Source organism: Carcharodon carcharias, chromosome 10 (genome assembly GCF_017639515.1).
Source record: "Carcharodon carcharias isolate sCarCar2 chromosome 10, sCarCar2.pri, whole genome shotgun sequence".
In the NCBI taxonomy this organism is placed as follows: domain Eukaryota; kingdom Metazoa; phylum Chordata; class Chondrichthyes; order Lamniformes; family Lamnidae; genus Carcharodon; species Carcharodon carcharias.
Window position 1 is genome coordinate 129772005 of NC_054476.1, and position 26070 is coordinate 129798074.

Consider the following 26070-nt stretch of genomic DNA (forward strand, 5'->3'; position numbering starts at 1 on the left):
TTTCCTCTCCAAAGTCCTTGACAGTGTCGCTGCCTTCCAAATCTGTGCCCATCTTTCCAGGAACTCCATGTTTGAATCCTTTTAATCAAGTTGGAGAGTTTGGGGTTGGAGGAGCTAGTTGTGGTGGGGGCAGTTAGTTGGGGGGACGGAGAGTATAGTGCGGGGTCACAAGAAGAGTCAGTAACATCGTCACCTGGAGTTAAAGCGGTTTTAATCCTTTCAACTTTTCCTGGATAACTATTGTGCTAGGAGAATCTGAACCATCCAAAGTCTCCGATTTAAAATCAGGTCAAAATCCTGGAACACCCTCCCTAACAGCACTGTGGGTGTACCTACACCACAGGGACTGCAACAGTTCAAGAAGGCAGCTCACCCCCACACTTTCTCAAGGGCAATTAGGGATGGGCATTAAATGCTGGCCTAGCCAGTGATTCATGAATTTTTTTTAGAAGTTGCAGCTGCCAGGAAATTGGCCATTGGAAGATTAACCTTCACAGGCAACTTCGCTGCAGTCCTTGCATGGGACTTCCGGGGGGGGCAATGCATCTTCTGGGGTGAGACACCTGCCCCCAGACCCAGAATTTGAAAGTTCTGGGCCATCAAAAGTGCAGTTGCAAGTGAATTGCAGGATAGTTTTTTCCAGGACAAAAACAGAAGGAAGTGTTACAGACACAAGGGCGAGATGGATTGAATTATTATTACTGCTCCCCTCTTCCATCCGTGACAGCAATAGTTTTCATTTCTAATTCAATTTGTTTTCTTTAGTATCCTTCCTTGTTGAAATGGGCCGTGGTGTTTCCCAAACCCCGATTTATGAGGTCCAGTGTTAAAAGTAACCCCACAGCAAATTCTTTAAGGTGAAACAAAGCTAAGACTTATTAATACATTCAAAAACCGAAGGATGGATCCAACATACATTCACATTCATGAGCGTACAAGGCAGAAAGGCAGAGAAAGAAAGGGAAAAACATTACAAATTGCAAGTTACTTAAAAACCAAAAAGGTATTGCATTAAGTGAGTAGAGTCCAGTAAGTCAATGTCCAGTGAAAGTTATTTCAGACGTTGTCCTAGGAAGTCAGTTGAGGCTGTTGAAGATACAGCTAAGTATTCTTGTATTCTGGGAATTAATTCACCCTGTAGGCGAAATACAGGATTCTCTCTGGAGATCCGACTTTGAGATGGAGGTCAGAGGCAGGTTTGCTAGCCTGGAGTCCGGTTTTCTCTTCTGAGGTTAAACTGCAACTGAAAACAGAGTCCAAAAACTAAACAACTAAAGGAATTCAAACAGCTCAAGTCTCAGTCATGTGACAGGGTGGTTTCAGGTTGAGCCATTCAACTAATGATGTACTTTAAGGACCCTCGTTAAAACCTATTGTACTTTAAGCAGGTAACTGTGGAACTATTAGCACAGCATTGAAGATCAGGAGTCATAGTAGCTCTACCTTTGTCCAGAGCTAGCTGGTACAGATGTCTCATCTACTAGTCCTTTGTGTTGGCTTGGCTGAAATGTTCATATAATGCAAAGGCGGTGTCATATTCCACGAGGATGATAAATTAGCCTTTGTCCATTGGAATTTAGAATTTTCCAGAACTACCAGCATTTCACCAGCTGCAGCCATTTTATCAGCCCAGCAATTGTCCATTAAAAAAAAATTAAACAAGAGAATATGGAAGAGTGACAAATTGTCAAGATTATTTTTTCTTATTGCCTTCTTGCCATGGCATAGAGTTGAGGTAGGAAGGGGAATGTGAGCGCAGAGTGATATAAGAAGTTGTCTTATCTGTGGTTGATGGACATAGCAAGACCACATAATATGTCAAGGTCAAGGGAGTGGCATTGATTATAGGTTAGACAGTTTCCATCGAGGGAGAGATTTAGGGAGAAGAGGAAAGTGAACTCAGAGCAACTGTTTTCTTACATTTCCTTGAAATATACATATCTCTTCCAGTTCCTAACACACTGTACTGAAATTGAAATTACATTCATGGGAATGTTGTTTCCTGAAGATGAAAAATGGTAGATCTGAAGGAAATGCATTAAAGGAAGTAACCCTGTTTACTTGTCAGCATTTACATGCAATGGGTGGGAAATGGGTGGGGAGCTGACCTTTGGTGTGGTCAGGCAGAGAAAACCTTAGTAAATATTCTTTGGCATGTCATTTCAGTATTAGGCCTCTCTGTATCATTCTTCTTCCCTTCCACCATTAGACTGGCCAAACATTTGTAGAAAATTCATCCCATCCCATTTTATTTCTGACAGCATGTAGTTATATCAGCAGCAGCAGTGCCAATGTCTGACAGAAAATTGTATCACTAAAGCAGCGGTTCAACCTGATACTTCAGCTATCTGTGTCAGCATCCTCCACACCCAACATCCAGCAAATTGAGAATGGTGAAGCAAAAAAATTACACTGTGATCAGACACAGGCAACAGAGTTTTAACTGCGGCATGTCATTTCCAACAGCGGAACAAGAATTTGATGCCCATTCTGCTCTCTTGCTTTTTGCTGGTTCCCATGCAATTTCAATTATAATATACGTGCCAGTGATGTGCATGTGAGACATGTAGTGGGGGAAGCTTTTCATTGGTAAAACCTGCCGCCAGATAATAATGCAGCAGGTACAAATGTGCTATAAAAGAGTCTCTTGGAGAAACAGGGAGGCTCTTAATCATGACCACGACATTCCTGTCAAACTCTATTAACATAAGACTTTAGAGCACAAAAGGTGTTTTCTAAATTTAAATTTCACTCGTAACTAATTCACATTGCATTGATTTCACTACTCATGGGTGTATCATCATTATTTGTTGAGTCCAGCTTAGTCAGAGAGCTAAATGTACTGGCACGTCTCATATTTGGCATGCACTGATTGTTACAGGGGAGTTAAGGATATTTCTTTATTGTGGAAGAAATAATGTTGTATTTTCACGTTTACACTTTATTGAATGTTCATGTCAGTGTCCGGTGTTGTACTCACCACTCTGTGGGCCATGGGCTGAACTTGCGGGCTCAGGATTGTAAAGGACTTTTCCCAAGATCACTCTGAGCAGGGATAATTGAAATGTTGTAGGTGAATTCAAAGCCGTATAAGAACTCTACCAGCTAACAATCTGAGATGGACCCATATGGGGACAATACTGACATCGTCCTATAGGCCCCTCATTTTTCTTGGCTTCTTTCCACTTCACTCCTCCATGCTCCTGATCCCACCCTCTGTCCTCCCATGGATCCCTCTTCTGCTCCTCCATGTCCCCGACCCCACTCCAAACCACATCCACCCACCACTGACCCGCCCTTGGCGGTCCAGAGCCTCCATGCCAGCTGCCATTATCCTGCTCCCCTTCCTTGTACCACAGAGTTCAACAGGAAAAATGCTGACCTCTGATACAACTTCACAAAGCCGACTTTTGCCATTCCATCTTTAAATTAACGTGAACCAAGTGTTACAAGATTCTCGTGCATCACTGGCCTTATCACCAAGGTAGAATGTAATTTAAAAAGCTTTAATATAATGAGTATTCATGGCATGAAAATGAAATTAGAAGTAGGAATCTGCCATGGGACAGCATGAGGCCTGACCTTCCACAAACATGCCACTGATATAATCTCTGTATATGGATTCGCCGTCTGGAAAGCAAAATTTCAGCTCCCTCCTAATTAAGTCACCTTGCCTGCCACGTTTCCCGCTCTTGCAGGCTCCATAAAATCCTCCCCAGGAATTCTAATTACAGGAATAGTTCATTATTTCTTGTCCATAAAACCATTAACTATCATTGACCTTATCAGTGGTGGGAATAATTCTTGCAATGTGTTCCCATCTTGTTGATGAGGCTACTTTCTGAGAAGCCATTAAATTACTTGAAAATCAACAGCTAAAAATACCCTATTTAAGGAACATAAGAACAGGAGTAGACCAATTAGACCATAGTTCCCCCATTCAATGAGATCATAACTGACCTGTGACTTAACTTCATATTCACACCTTTCCCCTTCATATCTTTGGTCAACAAATACCTATCAATCTCAGATTTAAATTAACAATTGATCTACCATCAATTGCCTTTTTGTGGAAGATAAAGTTCTACAATCCTTTGCATGCAGAAATATTTCCAAATTCTACTACTAAAAAGATTGGTTAATTTTCAGAAAGTGTCCCCTCATTCCAGGCTCCTCAAACATCAGACACATCTGTCACTACCTACCTTATCTGTTCAGTTTAATATCTTAAAACTTGATCAAGTCACCATTTAACCTCCTAAGCAGCCAATGATCACCCTATCAATCTACTCTCAATCATCAGCAAAGTGATGGTAGGTGTCATTGACAGTGCCATCAAGCAGCACTTACATATCAATAACCTGCTCACTGATGCTCAGTTTAGCTTCTGCCGGGGCTGCTCAGCACCTGATCTCATTACAGCCTTAGTCCACACAATGGGTAAAAGAGTTGAGCTCAAGAGGTGAGGTGAGAATGACTGCCTATGACATCAAGTAGATTTGACCGAGTGTGGCATCAAGGACCGCTAGCACAATTGAAGTCAACAGAAAATTCTCTATTGGTTGGAGTCATACCTAACACAAAGGAAGATGGATGTGATTGTTGGAGGCTAATCATCTCAGCCCAGGGAGATCACTGCAGGAGTTCATCTGTTAAGTGAGCTAGGCCCAGCCATCTTCAGCTGCTTCATTAATGACCTCCCCTCCATCACAAGGCCAGAAGTGGGGATGATCGCTAATGATTCCTAATGTTAGCACCATCTGTGACTCCTCAGATACTGAAGCAGAGTGTGTTAATATGCAGGATGACCTGGGCAATATTCAGGCTTGGGCTGATAAGTGGCAAGTAACATTCATGCCAGGCAATGGCCACCTCCAACAAGAGAGAATCTAACCATCTGCCTTGACATTCACTATCACTGAATCCCACTATCAACATCCTGGGAGCTACCATTGACCAGAAACTGAACTGGACCAGCTATATAAATACTGTGGCGACAAGGGCAGATCAGAGGCTGGCAATTCTGCAGAGAGTAACTCAGCTTCTGACTCCCAAAGCTTGTCCACCATCTACAAGGCACAAGTCAGGAGTGTGGCGCAATACTCTCTACTTTCCTAGATGAGTGTGGCTCCAATAACACTCAAGAAGCTTGACACCATCCAGGACAAAGCAGCCTGCTTGATTGGTACCCCATTCACCATCTTAAACATTCACTCCCTCTACCACCAACACACAGTAGCAGTAGATTCTACAAGATGCACTGCAGCACCTCACCAAGGCTCTTTCAGCAGCACCTTCCAAACCCATGACCTCTACCACCTAGAAGGATAAGGGCAGCAGATCAGCAGATACATGGGAACGCTTCCACCTTCAGGATTCCCTCCAAGTCACACACCATCCTGACTTAGAACTATATTGCCGTTCCTTCACTTACAGAACTCCCTTCCTAACATGTGGACATACGTAGAGTTCAAGAAGGTGGCTCACCACCACCTTCTCAAAGAAAATTAGAGATGGGCGATAAATGCTGGCCTAGCCAGTGACACCGACATCCCATGAAAGAACAAGTTTTTAAAAAATTCCAGGAAATCCAAACCTATATTGTAATAGCTCCTGACAATTTAGCCCTTGGAGCCCAAGAATCATTGTAGTAAATATATGCTGCACTCCCTCCAAGACCAATGCATCCTTCCTAATGTGTGGTGCCCAGAACTGCTCACAGTGCTCTGGTTGTGGTATAACCAGGGCTTTGGATAGCTGTATCATGACCTCTACTCCTCCAGCACCCCCAACCCACCTTGAATTCTAGACCTCTAAGTAGGAAGGCCAGCATCCCATTAACATTTTGAGTATTTTCTGTACCTGTTCATAACAATTTAATGATCTATGACCTTGACCCCCAACCCCCCCACCCCCAAGTCTCTTTGGACTTCCGCTGTTTCTAGCTTCTCACCATTTAGAAAGTACTCTGATCTATCCTTATGTTAAGCTATATTTGGTCTGTTTTACTTTTGGACTGTTAATGTTTTGATAGAGGTGGGCTGTTTTTCTCTTTGCGTATGTTGCTAACAGTTTGTTATTTTATAAAGGCACTGATAAGGTTAATTAACTTACTGGATATACTGTTATTTTGTGCTGTGCAAGGTGAATGGAAGTTGTGTTACTTGTTCCTTAGTCTCTCAGTTATTTTAATTGTTCCCACTGGATTAGAAGCAGATTATAGTAGGTCGACCACCTGTTTTAAACCTGCAGGATTTTCCTTTCTGCTGGCCACTTCCTAACCATTCAGTGTGACATCTTTCCATTAGATATATTATCTGAAGATGGCAGATACAAGTCACACAAAACTGATTAGATAAAATACGTTCTACTACTTTTATGTTAAAAACACCATTTGATTATATTTGATTCTGATTGCCTCCACAACCAAATTGAGAGCTTTCTGGGCACCAGGACAGCAATTCTTGGACCCCTGAAACAGTGGCTTAACTGTGGTGGGGTGGAGCTTACGCTACCACAGTTGGGGGCTGTTTTCATCAGAAATACTGGAGACAACTAATTTAAATGATTCTAGCAGGAGTCCAGAAACAGTGGGGTAAAAACAGATATTCATCAAGAGATTGGAATAAAAGCATAACTTGTATATTTAAACAAGTGCTTACAGTTAAAGGACTGAGCAGCTTTTTGTAAGAGGGAATGATATGGCTTGCATAACAAAAGCAAAATGGCAAACTTCTCACCTCAGACTGCTGTCGTCCTATATTAGAGATAGGTGGAAAACAATAGGTGGAGCACTAGGGAAGAAGCCATCAGATGCAGCTGAATGGGCCACATGGAAGATGCTGATGACTGGGTCTCCATAACCAATGGCAAGTAACATTCGCAATACACAAGTGTCAGGCAATGACCACCTCCAACAAGAGACAATCTAGCCATCGCCCCTTGACATTCAATGGCATTACCATCACTGAATCCCCCACTATCAATGTCCTGGGAGTTACCATTGAACTGGACTAGCTATATAAATATTGTGGCTACAAGAACAGGTCAGAGGCACGGAATCCTGCAGCAAGTAACTCACCTGCTGACTCCCCAAAACCTGTCCACCATCTACAAAGCAAAAGTCAGGAGTGTGATGGAATTCTCCACTTACCAGGATAAGTCCAACAATACTCAAGAAGCCTGACACCATCCAGGGCAATGCAGCCCGTTTGATTGGCACCCCATCCACAAACATTCACTCCCTCCACCAGGGACGCACAGTGGCAGCAGTGTGTACCATCTACAAGATGCACTACAGGAACCCATCAAGGCTCCATAGACAGCACCTCCGAAACCCACAACCACTATCATCTTGAAGGACAAGGGAAGCAGATACATGGGAACACCACCATCTGGAGCTTCCCCTCCAATCCACACACCATCCTGACTTGAAAATATATCACTGTTCCCTCATTGTCACTGGGTCAAAACCCTGGAAGTCCCTCCCTAACAGCACTGTGGGTGGACCTACACCTCATGGACTGCAGTATTTCAAGAAAGCAGCTCACCACCACCTTCTTAAAAGCAATTAGCAATGGGCAATAAATGCTGGCCTAGCCAGCAATTCCCACACCCCACAAACAAAAAAGAATCACAAGGAATCTTTGCAGTGTCAAAAGAAGTTTATTGAACTCAGATGGCCAGAAAAAGGAAAAATGCTTTTGATTGAAACAGATAACTGGATACATAAATGGGACAGATAATGGAATCAGAGAAGGAAACAGGAATTCCCTCGCATAATAATCAAAAACTGGCTTTTGAGATATCGCATGACACCATGTTCCTTGCCCCACAAATATGTTATTTAACAGGACTCATATTAACTGTTTCACATCCTGTATTGTATGCTGGCATATTGAACTTTTACACTTGGGCCCTTAATGCTACTGCAATCCATTGCACAAATCGTGCCTGATTATGACTACAGGATCTGGAGACCAAAGCAGGTCACTAATAACAAGCATTCCATCTGGAGGAGAAGGTTGCATAAAATGCAGAGAACCTCCATGGGCACTGTGGCATAACTTGCCAATATAGCGCAAGAAGAACAAGCAATCGAAATTATTGGTTTCAACTCTAGCCTGATATTTGGAGGTGTAGATTTGGGCATCTCTATGCCTTGTGTTTTTTTTTGTTTCTACGTATTCTTTAATCTCTTCACCCATTATCACTTGAGATCCACAAAGTAGCTGATTAAAATAGAAAGTTGCTCAAGCAGATCAATTAGCAACACTACTTTTTCAGCTTACAGGCTGAAAAGATTTTTCAGGAGTAAGACAATACAGTTCCCCCTACCCCTTGGAAAATGAGTAACCATTCACCCACCGCATCGTTCAACTTTTCCTTGCACTCAGCAGCCTAGAGCTACCCACTCAAGTAGGTACAAGTGGTATAAATAAGAAATTGACACACAAGGCACAGAGCACAAGGCAGCTAGTGGATGTCAAATATGTGACATATTTATTACAACTGGTGCCAAATGATTTTATTTCTTGTAAGATACCTGAAGCTACACAATACTGCAAAGAGTAATGTTTGTGTATTGTCCTGCCAACATTCTTGAAATTAACTGTGCCAGTGATTTTACAGTTGAAACAGCCAGCTCACATTTCAACAGGCTAGGTCCTGGCATTCCATACTTATACCACTGCATTGTGTTTCCAGGAATTTCGAGGCCCATGTTATGATCTATTCTGTGGTGACTGGAGTCATGATTAAAGCCAGTTTTTACCTTCCTAACTAATAGCAGTCTCTAAACCAAATAACTACCTATATGTCCTCTCTACCTATTCACTAAGAACTTAAGGGTCTCCTACATGGTTGTGGTGCTCAATAGATTCTTTTACTTCAGGAACCTAAGCAGTGGCTGCCAGAAAGGCAACAGGCAGGATTTTACAGTCCCCTGCTGGTAAGTTTGCAGTGGGGTTGGGGAAGGGGGCATGAAATTCCCCTGGCGACCTTCCTGCCACCTACATGCCCTTCCCTGTCCAATCCATAATTTACAGGGCAGGGCAAGGCCTAGGGCATCCCGCCCGCCCACCTGCCTTAACTGAGGCCTTTGAAGACAGCTTCCCACCCAGCTACAATTTTGAGGCTGGTGTGGGGAGCTCAGGGAAGGGAGGGAAGCCCAGCAGGTCACTCTGCTCAGGCCTCGGGCAGGAGAGGGAGGTGGGGGGGCTGTTTCTATCACAGGACCCCTTTCCAGATTGACCCCAGTACTCATTCACTACCTGGCCTTGCTATCAGGACCTCCTGGGCCTCCCCTTCAGTCCCGCCACAAGATCCCACGCCTACATGGACTTGTGGGTTCTGGCACTCAGACTGGTGGGACCACAGAGTACCGGCCAATCAGAACGGCCAGTAACTTTGAGGCAGAAATTCCTCTTGATTGAGGAGCGGAAGTCCCACCTCCAAATTGCTGCAGGGCTGAAAAGCCCATCACCTGTAAAATTCTGCCAAACTTTTCTGATAGGTCCCCATCTCTTTGAGTCCTTCTCCATCACTATCCTAAAGAGTATCTGGTACTTCCCCTGTCACTTGACATCTGTGAATCTCAGGACACTAAATTGTGGGTTGGTACTGCTTTAATTGTAGTTTTGGATGTGACTATATTGTTCTAGTTCCCTCAACCAAAGAGCAGAAGTTGAATTAGCATACTCTGCCTATTCACTGTTGACTTTTGAGAATATGAGCTTGTTAATGTAACTAGCCCTGCAAATCAGCAGACTGTAACATATGGAAAGTGCTATATGCTTTACGTACTCTTTTCAGATGGTCTGCTTTGGTGTGAGGGGAAGCAATAAAGGTGGAAGCATAAAACAAGATGTGGGAGAGGGAAAGAGTGCCAGGCTGAATTTAGAATTGCATCAGAATAAACTGGGGAATTATATGTGAATGATACTGCTATTAATGATATATATGCATTTGCTTCAACTCTCCTGTAATGACATGGCTATGAGCACTGGTTAAAATACTGCACAGTTAGAAAATTAAATTTGGCTGAATGATATAGTAAGCTTCCTCTCCCAAAACTGAGGCTGCAACATAAAAACAAGTTTTAACTAAAATATCTTTGCTTCTCGCTGGATCAGCAATGGTAGTTGCTCTTTCATTCATTCCATGGGCATGTTGAAAACTGAGGATGTTTCTTTCATTAAAGATTGATTCCAGTGGCCCTCAATTTGAAACAGCTGCAGGATCAATGAGAGATTGCCACATAAGTATCCATCAACCCATCAATAAGCATATTGGACACACAAGAAAGAGTTTCTGCTAACTTGCACAATTTGCCAGAAATAGCCCAAACCAATGCAAAAAGTTGCAGAATTTCACATGTAAACTAATATCCATCGCAAATCAAGTTTTCACAATCTTTTGTGCAGGTTTAAAAAATATTCACACTGGAAGCAGACCCTGAGCAAATAAGATGACCTCTGATTAATCAATGATCTGTCCTTTTGCAGCCCTTTAAGGAAGCTCTTAAAGTTCAACTGAGTTTTATAGGTGCAAGGGTATGAAAGACATTTTAGAAAAACTTTTTAAATATCTAAAAAATATTTAATTTTCTAAGAAACTGACTACTGTCTATGAAACTAGTAAAGGATTCTGTATAGCTTTTTAAACTTATTTTCAGTTTTTAAAATGGGGTTAGTCACAAGTGGTGAGACACTCATATTAATAAGTATTTATGTGATAAACTCATCTTCAGCTGTATTAATAAAAGTACCTTACCATTCTTAAAAGCAACAATGCAAAAAGAAAAAAAACATTCTAAAACACTGCCCAATCATACCTGTTCATGGAAGGATTTAAATCTGTTAATATGCAATTGAGTTTATGCGGAGTCTAGAACGTTGGAAAACTAACATAATTCTGAACACACTTTGCACCCGGAATACCAACTGCACCCAAATGTATAGATCACCCCCTCAACCTTCTAACTTCAAGGCCAAATCTTCCAGTCTCCAGATTGTTGGATTCCGGACATATGACCGAAGCTGCACATCGGGACCCTGTGGAAGTCCTGACATGCTGACCCATTTAGCAATTGCCTAAAAAATTTCAACTTCTGATGGGCAATTCCCCTGCTCCCCGGGACCCTTCAAAAATGTCTCTGAATCTGAGCTAGAGTCAGAGACTTCGGACAGTTGCGTGGTACTTACCTAAGTTTGGAATCATACCTCCCAAGACTGAAGTTTTCCTTTACAAAGTGGAAGGATTTGGCAGGATCTGGACATGTGGATGCTAACCTAGGATTTTTTTTTAAGGAAAGTCATAAGTTAATCTTGGAATTGTAAACAAGCAGGCAACTTCCAAGAAATCACCTGACCAATATGGTACTGTAGAAGCAGTTGTTTGTTTGTTTAACTGCAAAGCACTTAATGAAAAGCTGGGAGAAACAAAGGCAGTCACATGGGAGAGAGGGAAAAAACTTAAATTGTGAAGCTTAACTTAAGTTAAGAACAAGCTGAGGAAAGAAGGCTGCATTGACTGGCTCCCTGCCTCTCTACCCTGCCTAAAATTGTGTGTGGCTATTAACCTGTAGCCAGAGAATCCTCATCTGAGTGTAATTGGTCTACATTCGGACCTGCAAAGCTGAAAATTAGTGAGAAGTTCCAGGCTTCCAGCAGGACCAGTGGCCCATCTTCACACAAGTGAACTCCAGGTTGACAGCGTCGAGACCCTCCAGACTTTATCCTTTATTTTATAATGCCCATCCTCCAAATCTGCAGAGAGACTCTACCTGTTTGTCCTTTGTTTGTCTGTCTGCATGCTGGGAAAATTCATTAGGGAGAGATAGATAGGGCAGGTTTTTCCGGTCGGCGAGCGGGGGCAGGGTCCACTCGCCGATGCATCAAATGATGCGGAGATACGTTGGGCGTGCATCCCGATGCCACCCCACATCATTTAGATTTTCAGTTCTGCTGGCGTGCAGCCGAATCACTATGCACCCGCCAAGCTGTCAATGGCCTATTAAGGCCATTAAAAAACTAATTAACTTGATTGATGGACATGCCCGTCCAGCCTTAAGGTTGGCAGGCAGGCCGGAAGCCGAGGTGGGCCTCGGAAAAAGCATCAAACCTCATCCACGGGCGGCATGAGGTTTCATGAGGACTTTTAAATGTTTAAATAAAAGTTAAGGACATGTCCCAACTCATGTGACCATGTCACATGAGGAAACATGTCAGGGAAATTTTTTTATTACCTTTGTCAACTTTTTGTCTGCAGCACTTTGCCTCAGGGAGATCTCTGCGCTCTTTCACATGCATAGCGCTTCCTGATGGATGTCATGCTGGGTGGGCCTTAATTGGCCCACCCATGTAAAATGGCGGCACCCCCGCCCTTGACCGGGGTGCCGATCGGAAGGCCTGCCACTGGCGCCCGCTCCTGCACTTGCCCTTCGATGGGGGGGAAGGTGTTCTCCATAGTTACACCTCCTGATTACAATTGTGTATTAACCAGTACTTGCAACTTGTTAAAAGTCATTTTGTTTTAAAATAAATTAATCATTCTGAGTTTTTGAAAGAAACCTGATCAGAGTTTCTTTTCTTCTGGGTACTGGTGGTACAGGTACAGGATTGGCCATTTTGGTGAGAAAATTAAAGATTTAAATTAATGGTCTGTGGAGTACTGGGGCTTTATAATTCTGTGTATTTACTCACCTTGCAACTACCCACTCACCCATTTCATCCACCTACCCACCTCACCCATGTATACAGCCTACCCATTTACTCACCCATTCATCCACTCACCCATTCACTCATCCAGTCGCTCACATTCAAACTGGATCTTTAAACTCACCAAATGGCAGCTCATGTCGTAAAAAGGGAGCATGTCCTGTCTTCCGCCAACCCTACTGTACTCCAGCAGAGATCCCCGAGGGGTAGATGCTGCGCATTTCCATGGATGTCAGGCTCAGAAGACCCTGAAAGACGGGGTCATATGCAGCAACATTGAGGCAGGGGCATTTATGAGTGAAGCCGCAATCTGACCATCATTGCAGCTGCTTGGAAGATCCAAGCCATTTTTAAAAATTGCAATCTTGAAAGCTTTTCTTATTCAGAACTGGCATAAATGCAGGGAACTCACAATCTTAGGTCTTCTGCATGAGATGTCGCTGTTCAAGTAATGAAAAGCACACAATTTCAGCAGAGGTATAACCAAATTGTCACAAAACACCGGGGAAACTATGGTGTCACTTTAAAACCTGCTGAAGTTATTTGCAAGCAAATTTCCACAATATTTGTGCTGAAAATCAGCATTGTACTGTTGTTTTGCCACATGGTTCAAGGTCATTTCAGGCCATTATGTAGCTTTTGAAGCCTGTCTAAATGGGTGAACAATACTGAGAGCATCAAACTAACTGCCGTTTTTGTACTTACTAATTAACTATTAAACATTTAAGCACACATTAGGTCAAAGAAACATTGGACTAAATTATTCACAAAATTCATACCGATTGGAATGAAGCATGAGGATTTTTTTTGAAACAGCACTGGACAAAAAGTGGTCCACGAATTTGAAAATGAACTATATTTGAAGAATTGAGAACTATTTACAATTAATTCTCTTTTGGTTTGATAGGAGTTCCTGGAGCAGCAGGAGTTCAAGGAACACTAGGACGCCTCTTTCTTCCAAGTTCGTACTTTCGCAGTGCTGGTAAGTGGTGCTTTCAGAATGGCATATATAAATTGTAAATGTTAATTTAGGAGTGGTGATTTTTTGTGCTTTTCAAAGTGGCTGAGAAATTTTCAGCTGTAATTGTTGAAATAAAGCTGTCAAACACAAGGCAAATTTTGAGAATGAAGGGTTTTTTATTAGCTCATGAGAGGTGGCATCATTGGCAAGGTTGGCATTTATTGTCCATCCCTAATTGCTCTTGAGAAGGTGATGAGCCTTCTTGAACAGCTGCAGTCCATGTGATGTAGATGCATCCACAGTGTCAGATGGGAGTTCCAGGATTTTGACCCAGCAACAATGATGGAACAGCAATATGTTTCGAAGTTAGGTTGTAGTGTTCCCATGTACCCATTGGCCTTGTACTTCTATGCGGCAGAGGTTGCAAGTTTGGAAGGTGTCTGCAAGGATCAGTGACTGCAGTGCATCTTGCAGATGGTATACACTGCTGCCACTTTAGGCCTGTGGTGGAGGCAGTGAATGATTAAGGTGGTGGATGGGGTGCCAATCAAGCAGGTGGCTTTGCCCTGGATTGCGTCTAGTTTCTTGAGTGTTGTTGGAGCTGCATTCATCCAGGCAAGTGGAGAGTATTACATCACATTCCTGACTGTGCCCTTGTGGATGGTGAACAGGCATTGGGGAAGCCAGGAGGTGAATTACTTGCCACAGAATTTCTAGCCTCTGAGCTGCTCTTAATTTATGTGGGTGTCCAAGTTAAGTTTCTGGTCAATGGTAAGTCCCAGAATGTTGTTGCTGTGGGATTCAGTGATTCCATTAATGTCAAGGGGAGATGTTTAGATTCTTTCTTATTGGAGGTGGTCATTGCCTAGCACTTGAGTGAACTGCAGCCCAAGCCTGAATGTTGTCCAGGCCTTGTTGAATGCAGGTAGGAACAATTTAATTTTCTGAGGAGTCACGAATGAGAATGTGCACTATGAAATCATTGACAAACATTTCCACTTTTGAAGTAATAATGGAGGGAAGGGAAGGTCATTGATAAAATAGCTGCAGATGGTTTGGTCTGGGACACCACCCTGAAGAACTCATGAGGCAATGTTCTGGTGTTGTGATGACTGACTTTCAACAATGTAGTCATCTTCCTTTTGTGCTAGGTATGACTCCAGACAGTGGACAGTTTCCCTCATGATTACCACTGACTTCAGTTTTACTAGGGCTCCTTGATGTAAGAGTTGATCAATTGCTGTCTTGATGTCAGGGGCAGTTATGATCACTTCACTTCTACAATTTAGCTCTTTTATCCATTTTTGGACCAAAGCTGTAATGAGCTCTCAGGCTGTGTGGTCCTGGTAGAAACCAAGCTGAGCAGGTTATAGGTGTGTAAGTGCTGCTTGATAGCACTGTTGGCAACAACTTCCATAACTTTGCTGATGATTGAATGTAAACTAAGGCAGTATTAACCAAATTGGATTTGGAGGTTGGGTAAAAGCAGAAGATTGTCAGTAAGCTGCGAGGTTTCTTGTAGTTGAATTGCCAGGTGGTCAGTTCTCAGGCAAACTTGTAGGTATAACAGGGTAGTGGAGAGATTCCTTTTCCTCTTTCAAGGTTCAGCCGTTTCACCTTGGCTGCATTGTCTTGCCACTGGTTCGATGGCTTTTCAGTTGGTATCTCTCATGGTGTTTCTCTGAACCTGGACAGCTTCTGCTGTAACTTGTTAAAAGCAGTTACAAACATGGCAGCCTTAACCACTTGACCTTTTCTAGCCCAAAGACCTTTCCCAAATAAGGTAGTGCATTGGGCCAATTCACATCCTGTGCTGTGGCCTTTCACACTTTGAGTATTTTGCAATGAGGGATCATCACAATGAACAGTTGACAAGACTTATTTCATATTCATCATACACTCATTGAGTTTCAATGTCTCTATTCTCCATGGTGAGGCAGGAAGACGAATCGGGTGATATCATAGAGTTCATTCTTAACAAAAGTACTTCTGAATTTCACAAATTGCTAGGATTGTTTATATTTTAATAAGGTATTTGCTTCAATTTCAGATCTTGTCTGGGTCTGACATTACCGAGGTCACCAGGTGTGTTGTCAACCACCCTAAAAACTGTTGTGTCTATTTTAAAAAAATATAGCTTTAAAATTTGTCATATCTTCATGCCTCTAGTGAGCATGACATTAGGTAAGGTAGGGAACCACACATCTGGGAGCCAGGCTTTCTCTGAGGCCTCTGTCATTTAGTCTGGGACTGCGAGGTATCCAGTTCACATATGTCACCACTGCAGAGAGGCACTACATAGGGCTTGCAGATATAGTGACTATGTACAGGCAAAATGAGGCTTAAGCACTAGGCCCACTTTTACGCAATAATAGTACTGCTAGCCAGCAGTGAGAACTCAGAGCGAGAGGTGACAAGCAGACTAACCAGTACACAACACCCACTATGCTAACACACTTGACGCATTATATTAACCAGAGATACATGGTTAAGTGTGCTAAATGGATAACAGCCAAACTCCCAAAGACATGCTCTATGGCAAGCTTGCTATCTTCAAAAGACCAACAGGTGGCCCACATCTGCGCCACAAGGACGTCTGCAATCAAGACCTCAAGTTAATTGGGATTGGGTTTGATGCATGGGAAGTCCTTGCCCACCGACTGGAATACTTGGAGATAAGCAGTCAGAATCAGGCATGGAAAAAGCAGAGGACAAAAGAAGCAACCAGATGGCATAAAAGAGAGCCCGGCAGAAGGAAATAATATTAGTCGACTTTGGACCAATCCAATCCTCTGGGCCAGCCGTGGAAGAGATTGCCACTCACTAGTCAGCCTCTACAGTCAAGTAGACAATGTTCAATCTAGAAGTGACAAACACCCCAGGCTCAGTACATTATCTGCAGGATGCCTATCTATCTACCTATCTAGGGCGGGAAACCAGGAAATTGTAGACAGTTAACTCCAGTAATTTCCAGAAAATAGACATTAGGCTAAGTATAGAGTGACTGAACACTTGAAAATTTTTATCTGATCAGAGGGCGCAAGCATGGATTTGAAATAGGTCATGCCTGAAGAATCTGATCATATTTCTTTATTGAAGAAGAAGAAAAAAGCAGGTGTGCTCCTGAGAGTCGGAGCTGCCTCAGGGAGATTAAGTTCATATTGAGAAATTTTAATAAAGAAAGTTAAAAATCAATTACACGTGTCCCCTCATGTGACAGTGTCAAATGAGCTGGGACATGTTTATGAAATGAGTAAAATTCATTAATTTAATAAAACCTTCAAGAAACCTCCTCCCGCCCGTGGATGAGGTTCCATGAAAAACGCGAAGGCCACTTGGGCTCTCTGCCTGCCCGCCAACCTTAAGGTTGGATGGGCAGCGTTGAGAATTAGTTTAATTGGTTTATTAATGGCCTTAACAGACCTTTGACAGTTCACCGGGCGCGCCCGCCGAGCAGAAGATCTGAATGATCCACGATGACGTTGAGACACACGCCCGACACCACCACATGTCATTTTATGCATCGGCGTGCGAGACCTGCCTCCACACGCTGATGGGAAAATTCTCCCCCTAGACTCCAAGGTTAAATTACAAGGAGAGATTAAATAAAGTAAGGCTGTACTCACTGGTATTTAGAAGATTAAGGGGTGATTTGATTGCAGTTTCCAAGATATTAAGAACCCTTAGGGTAAATGGCTAAATGGCCACTCCTGTTTCAAAGTCCTGATCTCAAAAATTGAGGATTAAACTCCTGAACATTAATGCAAGCAATCAAGTGGAAAAGCCTGAAAAATCCGGAAAAAATTCTGTTTTTCATTTCCTTTAGATACTTAGGATATTTTTTTACCTTGGAAAAATACTTGTGTGGGTGGGGTATGTGGGAGGGGGTGGAGGCGGTGGTGGAGGGTGGATATCAAGAATAATCATCAAATCTGGTGTGGGAAGGTGGTGTGCTGTGAGAATGTATCTTTCGGGCATCCAATGGTCAAAGTAAAGAGTGATGTGTTTGGAGGTGGGAAGTCATGAGTAGAAACCCCATTGAAAGCGACTAACCAAAATTAGCAACATGAAGAAGAACACATTGAGCAGAATTGATACACAATATTGCAGACAAGAAAAAGGTTAAGAATTGAAGAACTGTTGTTAAGGATTTTCAGAGCCTGTAAGGCAAGGGAGTAGTAAGTCATCTTATCGGCCTACAGCGCTACCTAACAGAAATATCTTTCCCACTTGTTTTATTTTCTGATTCAGAGCATTGAAGTTCTGTTGCTGTCACTGTCCACCCATACTGAATAAAATGATGTCCCTCTGCACAAAATAGTTTACACCACAGATAACAATTACTTTTCTCTCAGCCATTGTCAATCTATTCTCAATCTGAGTTTGGTTAAGCAGTCAGAGTTGCATGTTTTGTTAAGTGAGAGTCTGGTACAGACATGATCTGTGGCCTAGTGGTTCGTCATCCAGTAAAGTAACTAGTAATCCAGAGACCCAGGATAACACTCTGGGGAGCTGGTGGAATTTGAATTCACTCAATAAAAATATGGAATTAAAAGTTTAATGATGACCGTAAAACCATTGTCGATTGTTAAAAAAACAAATCTGGTTCGCTAATGTCCTTTAGTGAAGGAAATCTGCTGTCCTTACCTAGTCTGGCCTACATGTGACTCCAGAGCCACAGCAACGTGGTTGATTCTTAAATGCCCTCTGAAATGGCCTAGCAAGCCACTCAGTTGTATCACACCACTACAAAGTGAATAAGGAATGAAACCAGACTGACAACCCGACATCCACCTCGGCACCGGAAACAACAATGGCAAATATGACCCTGTCGACCCTGCAAAGTCCCCCTTACTAACATCTGGGGGCTTGTGCCAAAATTTGGAGAGCTGTTCCACAGACTAGTCAAACACAGCCTGACATAGTCATACTCACGGAATCATACCTTACAGATAATGTCCCAGCCATCACCATCCCTGGATACGTCCTGTACCACCATCAGGATAGATCCAGCAGAGGTGGCGGCACAGTGGCATACAATTGGGAGGGAGTTGCCCTGGGAGTCCTCAACATTGACTCCGGACCTCATGAAATCTCTTGGCATCAGGTCAAACATGGGCAAGGAAACCTCCTGCTAATTATTAGGTACCACCAACTCCACCCACCTCCACACTCAGCTGATGAATTAGTGCTCCTCCATGTTGAACACCACTTGAAGGAAGCACTGAGGGTAGCAAGGGTGCAGAAAGTACTCTGGGTGGGGGATTTCAATGTCCATCACCAAGAGAGGCTCAGTAGCACTAGTACAGACCAAGGTGGCAGAGTCCTAAAGGACATAGTTGCTCGACTGGGTCTACAGCAGCCAGTGAGGGAACCAAGAAGAGGGAAAAACATGCTTGACTTCATCCTCACCAACCTGCCTGTCGCAGATGCATCTGTCAATGATAGTATCAGTAAGCGTGATGAAGCCCCATCTTCACACTGAGGGTACCCTTCATCATTTTGTGTGGCACTACCATAGTGGTAAATGGGATTGATTTGAAACAGATCCAGCAACTCAAGACTATGCAGCCAAGAGGGAACATGGGTTATCAGCAGCAGAATTGTACTCAGCCACAATCTGTAATCTCATGGCCTGACATATCCCCCAATCCACCATTACCACCAAGCCAGGAGATCAGCCCTGGTTTAATGAAGAATGCTAAAAAGCATGCCAGGAGCAGCAGCAGGCATACCTAAAAATGAGGTGTCAACCTGATAAACTACAACACAGGACTACTTGCATGCCAAACAGCATAAGCAGCAAGCGATAGACAGATTCTACAACCAATGGATCAGATCAAAGCTGTCCTGCCACATCCAGTCATGAATGGTGATGGATAATTAAACAACACACTGGAGGAGGAGGCTCCTCAAATATCCCCATCCTCAATGATGGAGGAGCCCAGTACATTAGTGCAAAAGATAAGGCTGAAGCATTTGCAACAATCTTCAACCAGAAGTGCCAAGTGGATGATCCATCTTGGCCTCCTCTGGAGGTCCACAGAACCTCAGATGCCAGTCCTCAGCCAATTCAACATGTGATATCAAGAAATGGCTGAAGGCACTGGATACTGCAAAGGCTGTGGGCCCTGACAATATTCTGGCAACAGTACTGAAGACTTGTGCTCCAGAGCTTGTGGCACCCCTAGCCAAGCTGTTTCAGTACAGCTACAACACTGGCATCTACCCTGTTACGTGGAAAATTGCCCAGTTATGTCCTGTACACAAAGCAGGACAAATCCAACCCAGCCAATTATCGTCCCATTAATCTACTCTCGATCAAGTGAAGTGCTATCAAGCGGCACTTGCTTAGCAATAACCTGTTCACCAACACTCAGTGTTCAGCTCCTGACTTCATTACAGCCTTGCTTCAAAGATGGACAAAAGAGCTGAACTCCAGGGGTGAGGTGAGACTGACTGCCTTAGACATCAAGGCAACATTTGACCAACTGTGGCATCAAGGAGCCCAAGCAAAACTGTCGTCAATGGGAATCGAGGGAAAACTCTCCATTGGTTGGAGTCATACCTAGACAAAGGAAGATGGTTGTGGTTGTTGAAGGTCAATCATCTCAATTCCAGGACATCACAATAGGAGTTCCTCAGGGTAGTGTCCTAGGCCCAACCATCTTCAGCTGCTTCATCAATAAGCGTCCTTCCATCATAAGATCAGAAGTGGGGATGCTTGGTGATGATTGCACAATGTTCAGCACCACCCGTGACTCCTCAGACATTGGCACAACCCATGTCCAAATCCCAAGACTTGGACAATACCGAGACTTGGGTTGACAAGTGGCAAGTAACGTCAGTGCTATACAAGTGCCAGGCAATGATCATCTCCAACAAGAGGGAATCTAACCATTGCTCCCTGACAATCAATAGTATTACCACTGTTGAGTCCCTTACTATCAACATCCTCGGGGTTACCATTGACCAAAAAAGAAATGGACTAGCCATATAAATACTGTGGCTACAAGAGCAGATCAGAGGCAAGGAATTCTGAGGCAAGTAACTCACCACCTGACTCCCCAAAGCCTGTCCAACATCTAAAAGGCACAAGTCAGGAATGTGATGGGAGTGCAGCTCCAACAACACTCAAGAAACTTGACGCCATCCACAAACATTCACCCCCTCCACCACCGACGCACAGTGGCATTAGAGAATACCATCTACAAGATGTACTGCAGGAACTTGCCAAGGCTCCTTAGACATCACCTTCCTAATCCACGACTGCTACCATCTAGAAGGACAAGAGCAGCAGACTCATGGGAATACCACCACCTGGTAGTTCCACTCCAAGCCACTCACCATCCTGACTTGGAAATATATCGCTGTTCCTTCACTGTCACTGGGTCAAAATCCTGGAACCCCCTCCCTAACAACACAGTGGGTGTACCTACACCACATGGACTGCAGTGATTTAAGAAGGCAGCTCACCACCTTCTTCTAAAAAGGCAATTAGAGAAGGGCAGTAAATGCTGGCCTCGCCAGTGACACCCACATCCCATGAATGAATTTAAGAAAAAATGGGTTACTGTAATTCTGTTTCGTGGAGCTGTGCTTAGTGCTTTGAATAGATTCATCAGATGCAGGTGATCTGAGAGGTTATAGAATCATAACATGGATATAGCTCAGAAAGAGGCCATTCAGCCTGTTAAATCCATACTGGATCTTTGCAAGAGCAACTTAGATAGTCCCACTCCCTTGTCCTTTCCCTTTAGCCCTGCAGATTGTCTCTTTTCAGGTGCTCATCCAATTCACTTTTCAAAGCCACAAATGAACCTACTTCCAACACCCTCTCAGGCAGTGTATTCTGGATCCTAACCATTCAGTGCATTAAAAAGTTTTCCCTCATGTCACCTTAAGTTTTGCCAATCACCTTAACTCCATGTCCTCTGGTTCTTGATTTTTCTGCCAATGGGAATAATTTCTCCATCTTTACTCTGACTAGACCCCTCATGCTTTTGAGTGCCTCCATCAAATCTGCTCTCAATCTTCTCTTAGAAAAACCCCAGATTTTTAAATTTATCTATGTAACTGAAGTGCCTCATCCTTGAAACTGTTCTTATAAATCTTTTCTGCACCCACACTAAAGTCTTCACATTGTTTCTTCAGTGTGGTGCCTGGAGTTGAACACAATATTCCAGTTGAGGTCAAATCAGTGTTTTATAAAGGTTCATCATAACTTCCTTGCTTTTGCACTGGTATTTAAAGCCCAGAATCCCATATGCCTTTGTAACCACTTTCTCATCCTGCCTTGCCACTCAATAATTTGTGCACAGATATGCCCAGGTCTCTCTGTCCTGTAGCCCCTTTAGAACTGTAACCTTCATTTTATATTACCCCTCTTCATTCTTCTATAAAAATGCATCACTTTATACCTCACTGGATTAAATTTCATCTGTCACATGTCCACTCATTCCACCAGCCTGAGTCCTCTTGAAGTCTATCACTAACCTCCTCACAGTTCACTATACTTGCAAATTTCGTGTCATCTGCAAATTTTGACATTATGCCCTTTTGATCCAAGTCTATAAATATCAAAAAACAATGGTCCTAGTACCAACCCTGGGGAATCCTACTGTATACTTTCCTCCAGACCAAAAAACAAGCATTCACCAACAGAATCTGTTTCCTTTAATTCAGTCAACTTTATTTCCACGCTGAGACTTTCCCTTTGTAGTCCAATTGCAGCAAGACCTGGATAACATTTGTAGGCTTGGGCTGATAAGTGACAAGTAACATACACCCCACACAAGTTCCAGGCAATGACCATCTCCAACAAGAAAGAAAATAACCACCCCTCTTTGACATTTAATGGCATTACCATCACTGAAACCCTCATCATCAACACCCTCGGGATTTCCATTGACCAGAAACTTAATTGGACGAGCCACATAAATACTGAGGCTACAAGAGCAGGTCAAAGGCTGGGAATTCTGCAGCAAGTAACTCACCTCCTGACTCCCCAGTCTGTCTGCCATCTATAATTCACAAGTCAGGAGTGTGATGGAATACTCTCCACTTGCCCTGGTGAATGTAGCTTCAATAACACTTAGGAAGCTCGACACAATCTAGGATAAAGCAGCCCACTTGATCGGTATCCCATCCACCACCTTAAACATTCACTCCCTCTACTACTGAAGCACAGTGGCAGCAGCGTGTACTGTATTCAAGGTGCAGTGCAGAAACTCACAAGGCTCCTTTGACAACACCTCCCAAATCTGCGACCTCTACCGTCAAGAAGGTCAAGGGCAGCAGACGCATGTAAACACCACCATCTGCAAGTTCCCTTCCAGGCCAGGCACCATCCTGAGATGCTCAGCTACAGTTCAATCTACCATACAATGGTTTGCCAGGAGGTTCCAGCTTTCAGATTACCTATTTCCCACTTCTATCACCTTTTCAACCTCAATAAACTTTGTGTGCTTGTGCAATTATGTCCAGTTTCTTTTATCCGGAGATGAGCTGCCCTAATCAGAAGGCAACAGAGGAGTGGGGACTACTCATAGGAGTCTACATCCTGCATACAGAGTGCACAGGCCAACTGGTCATTTTTGGACCTATCTGATAAGCAGTGCCTCAGGAAACTATGGGCAAAATTTTCCCCCCAAAGGGGAAGTATGGGGGCGGACGGCCCTCCAATGCCGCCATTTTTATTGAGCGGGCCAATTAAGGCCCTCCTACCGTGACATCCGCAGGGAAGCCCTATGCGTTTTCTGTGCAGGTGGGGGGATTCCTAAAATCAGAAGTGTGCTCTTAGAGCGCTCTGATCTCCCTGAGACTAAGTGCTGCCTCAGGGAAATCGGTTCCCAAAGTAAAAAAGTTACTGCAGTGAAAATTTCATCCATCATCCATGTCCCCTCATGTGACAATGTCACGACTTGGTACATGGACATAACATTAATTAAAAAGTGTCTCTTAATTTTTTGATTCGGCAATGAAACCTCATCCTGCCCGTGGATGAGGTTTCGTGCTTTTTCAGGTGGCCACCAGCGCTCCCAATCTGCCTGCCAACCTTAAGGTTGGACGGGCAGGTCCACTAATGAGCTTAAATGTTTTTTGAATGGCCTAAATAGGCCGTTGACAGTTCCGACTTGGATGCGTGCCCACTGAACTGACAATCTAAATGACATGGGGTGACGTCGGGACGCACGACCAACATCACCCCGCGTCATTTTACATGTCGGTGGGTGGGCCCCACGGGTGGGCCCCACCCCTGCTCGCCAACCTGAAGATGCTGGCCTATGTGTTTCTAGGCAGGCTGTTTCAGATCTCTGCAACCTCCTGTAAAAGAACCCACTGCCTCCTGGAGCGGGGAAATGTGCATTGTCAATGGCAGTCAAAATTACCACAGCTCTAAACTTCTTTTTCACTACCTCCTTTCAGTCCACTACAGGGACATCTCCAAGTCTGCAGGACACAGTTGCATAAAGCAGGCCACTGACACTCTGTTCATCAAGGCTCCACAATATATCACCTTGTCCAATTACCTCAATAGGAGGAACTTCGCTGATTCGTAGCAGTATCTATCTATAACCATCAGGCACTAACTCATATGCACCAAGGATGGCCTTTTTGGCCATCTCATAATCTACAGAAGTCTCCTCAGAAAACACAGCATAAAACTCATGGGCTTTGCCTGTTAATCTGCTTTGCATTAGCAGCATCTAGCTTTCTGCAGGCCCTTTCATTTGCCTTGCAATTTTCTCACATGAAATGAAAAATGTCTCTACATCCCTCAAGGTTTGGGATTGCTTGCGCAAATTTAAACAGTTCCACAATTGGCCCTAAGTTCGGGCAGGTCTTTCCCTATTGGTACCTTCCCTGGGTCCAGGGAGAGTGTCCTCTATTAGTTCAAGCTGTTTTAATTGAAATTCTCTTTCTTCCCTTTATTTTTGCCCTCTTTTCCCTTTTCCTCTCCTTTTTCTGTTTGAAATGCCCTTTCTCTTTTGTCTTTTCTCTCCTGCCTCTCCCTTTTTTATCTTTGGAATTCTAGCTCCAGCATCTATTGCAGGGTGCTGGATACCGTTCGGTAGGTCTTAATGAAGTCTTTGCAGTCTTAAGTATAGTAACAGTATGTATTTATGAACTGCAAGAGCTATGTACACACATATATATATATATATATATATATATATATATATATACACAGTCAAGGGTTCAAGCTAGGAGCTGCCTCCATGCTTGCTTGTGCACATAGCTCTGTCCAACACCAGACTGATGCTTCGGTGTGGGTCTTGTGTTCTCTTACATCACTGTTTGGGCGGCACTGTATTCAGTCCCATGTTAACCCTATATATGCCTGACACTTATACCACACTTCCCCCAGGTCTTTACCCAATGTATTTAAACTTATTCTAGTTTTCTCCATGTATTTATATTGTGATGATGGCCTCACTCTCTCTTCATGAGGGAGTTTATAAGTACAGGCGGCCTGGAGGCCTTAATCCTTCCATATCTCATTCGCGCTCCTGTTGGAGAAGTGGTAGGCTCTGTCATTGCAGGTAAACACTGTTGATTTAGAGGTTATTCTGGCATCTGGATATCTTTTTATCCTCTTTTTCCATTCTTTGTTGATTCCGCAGCTGTGGTGATAGGTGGTAACTGTTCCATCCCATTTCTTGCAGGGTGGACGAACATTGTGCTTGTTCCATGTTATCTTTTCCTCCTCTTCCTTTGTCGTGTGAGTCATTGTGATGTCCTTTGTGTTAGAAGATGCCTTTCCTGTTATGAGAATGTGGTTTTTTTGTAAGTTCACCTTTGTGTTTGGCTCTGGTGTGTTGTCGACCATGGATGGCTACAACTTGTTTCCAGCATCATCTGCAGCACTATTATGCTGGCCGGCAGTTACAGGATTTGCTCCGTGGTCACAGTGTTGAACCTCATCAACAATCATCAGAGCCTGAAGTTGAGGTTCTTCTGACTGTTGGTTACTCACTGGAGGTGCGTGGTAACCATCTGAGTAGTTGGCTGTTCTGACCAATGGGGGCTTTCAGGGACCTGTAGCAAACATCGACAAACCTACTCTGCAAAGAGGAAAGAGCTGAAGTCCCAGTCAGGATATTCTTTCTTGTTGAGCTCTTAGGAACTTGCAGTTATATATAATTTACAACAGTGGTTGACATCTTCAGTTATTTTGAGGAGATTCAGGGCTTCACCAGGATCTCTGGTCCAGAAAGAGAAAGATTAGTTACAGATGACATACATCAGTTCAAAGATTTCTTTCCCAGCATACCTTACTGGCTCCAGAATCAAGCCTATGACCAGGAGTCAGATTCTTCCGGGCCCGTACATGGTGTGTCTGTTGTTCGAAGCCAAGGTGTCTCAGCCACAATTCTTTGTCCAATA

At 43.5% G+C, this 26070-nt stretch overlaps 1 protein-coding gene across 4 annotated transcripts in view; it reads left to right on the top strand.

The window, feature by feature from the left end:
- LOC121283291 (elastin-like) overlaps positions 1-26070 on the top strand; it is a 315972-nt gene that overhangs the window by 26012 nt on the left and 263890 nt on the right. For all 4 annotated transcript variants that reach the window (XM_041197705.1, XM_041197707.1, XM_041197704.1 and 1 more), the window contains exon 2: positions 13627-13701. In XM_041197705.1, the coding sequence (XP_041053639.1) occupies positions 13627-13701 (75 nt within the window). The remainder of the gene's footprint in view (positions 1-13626; positions 13702-26070) is intronic.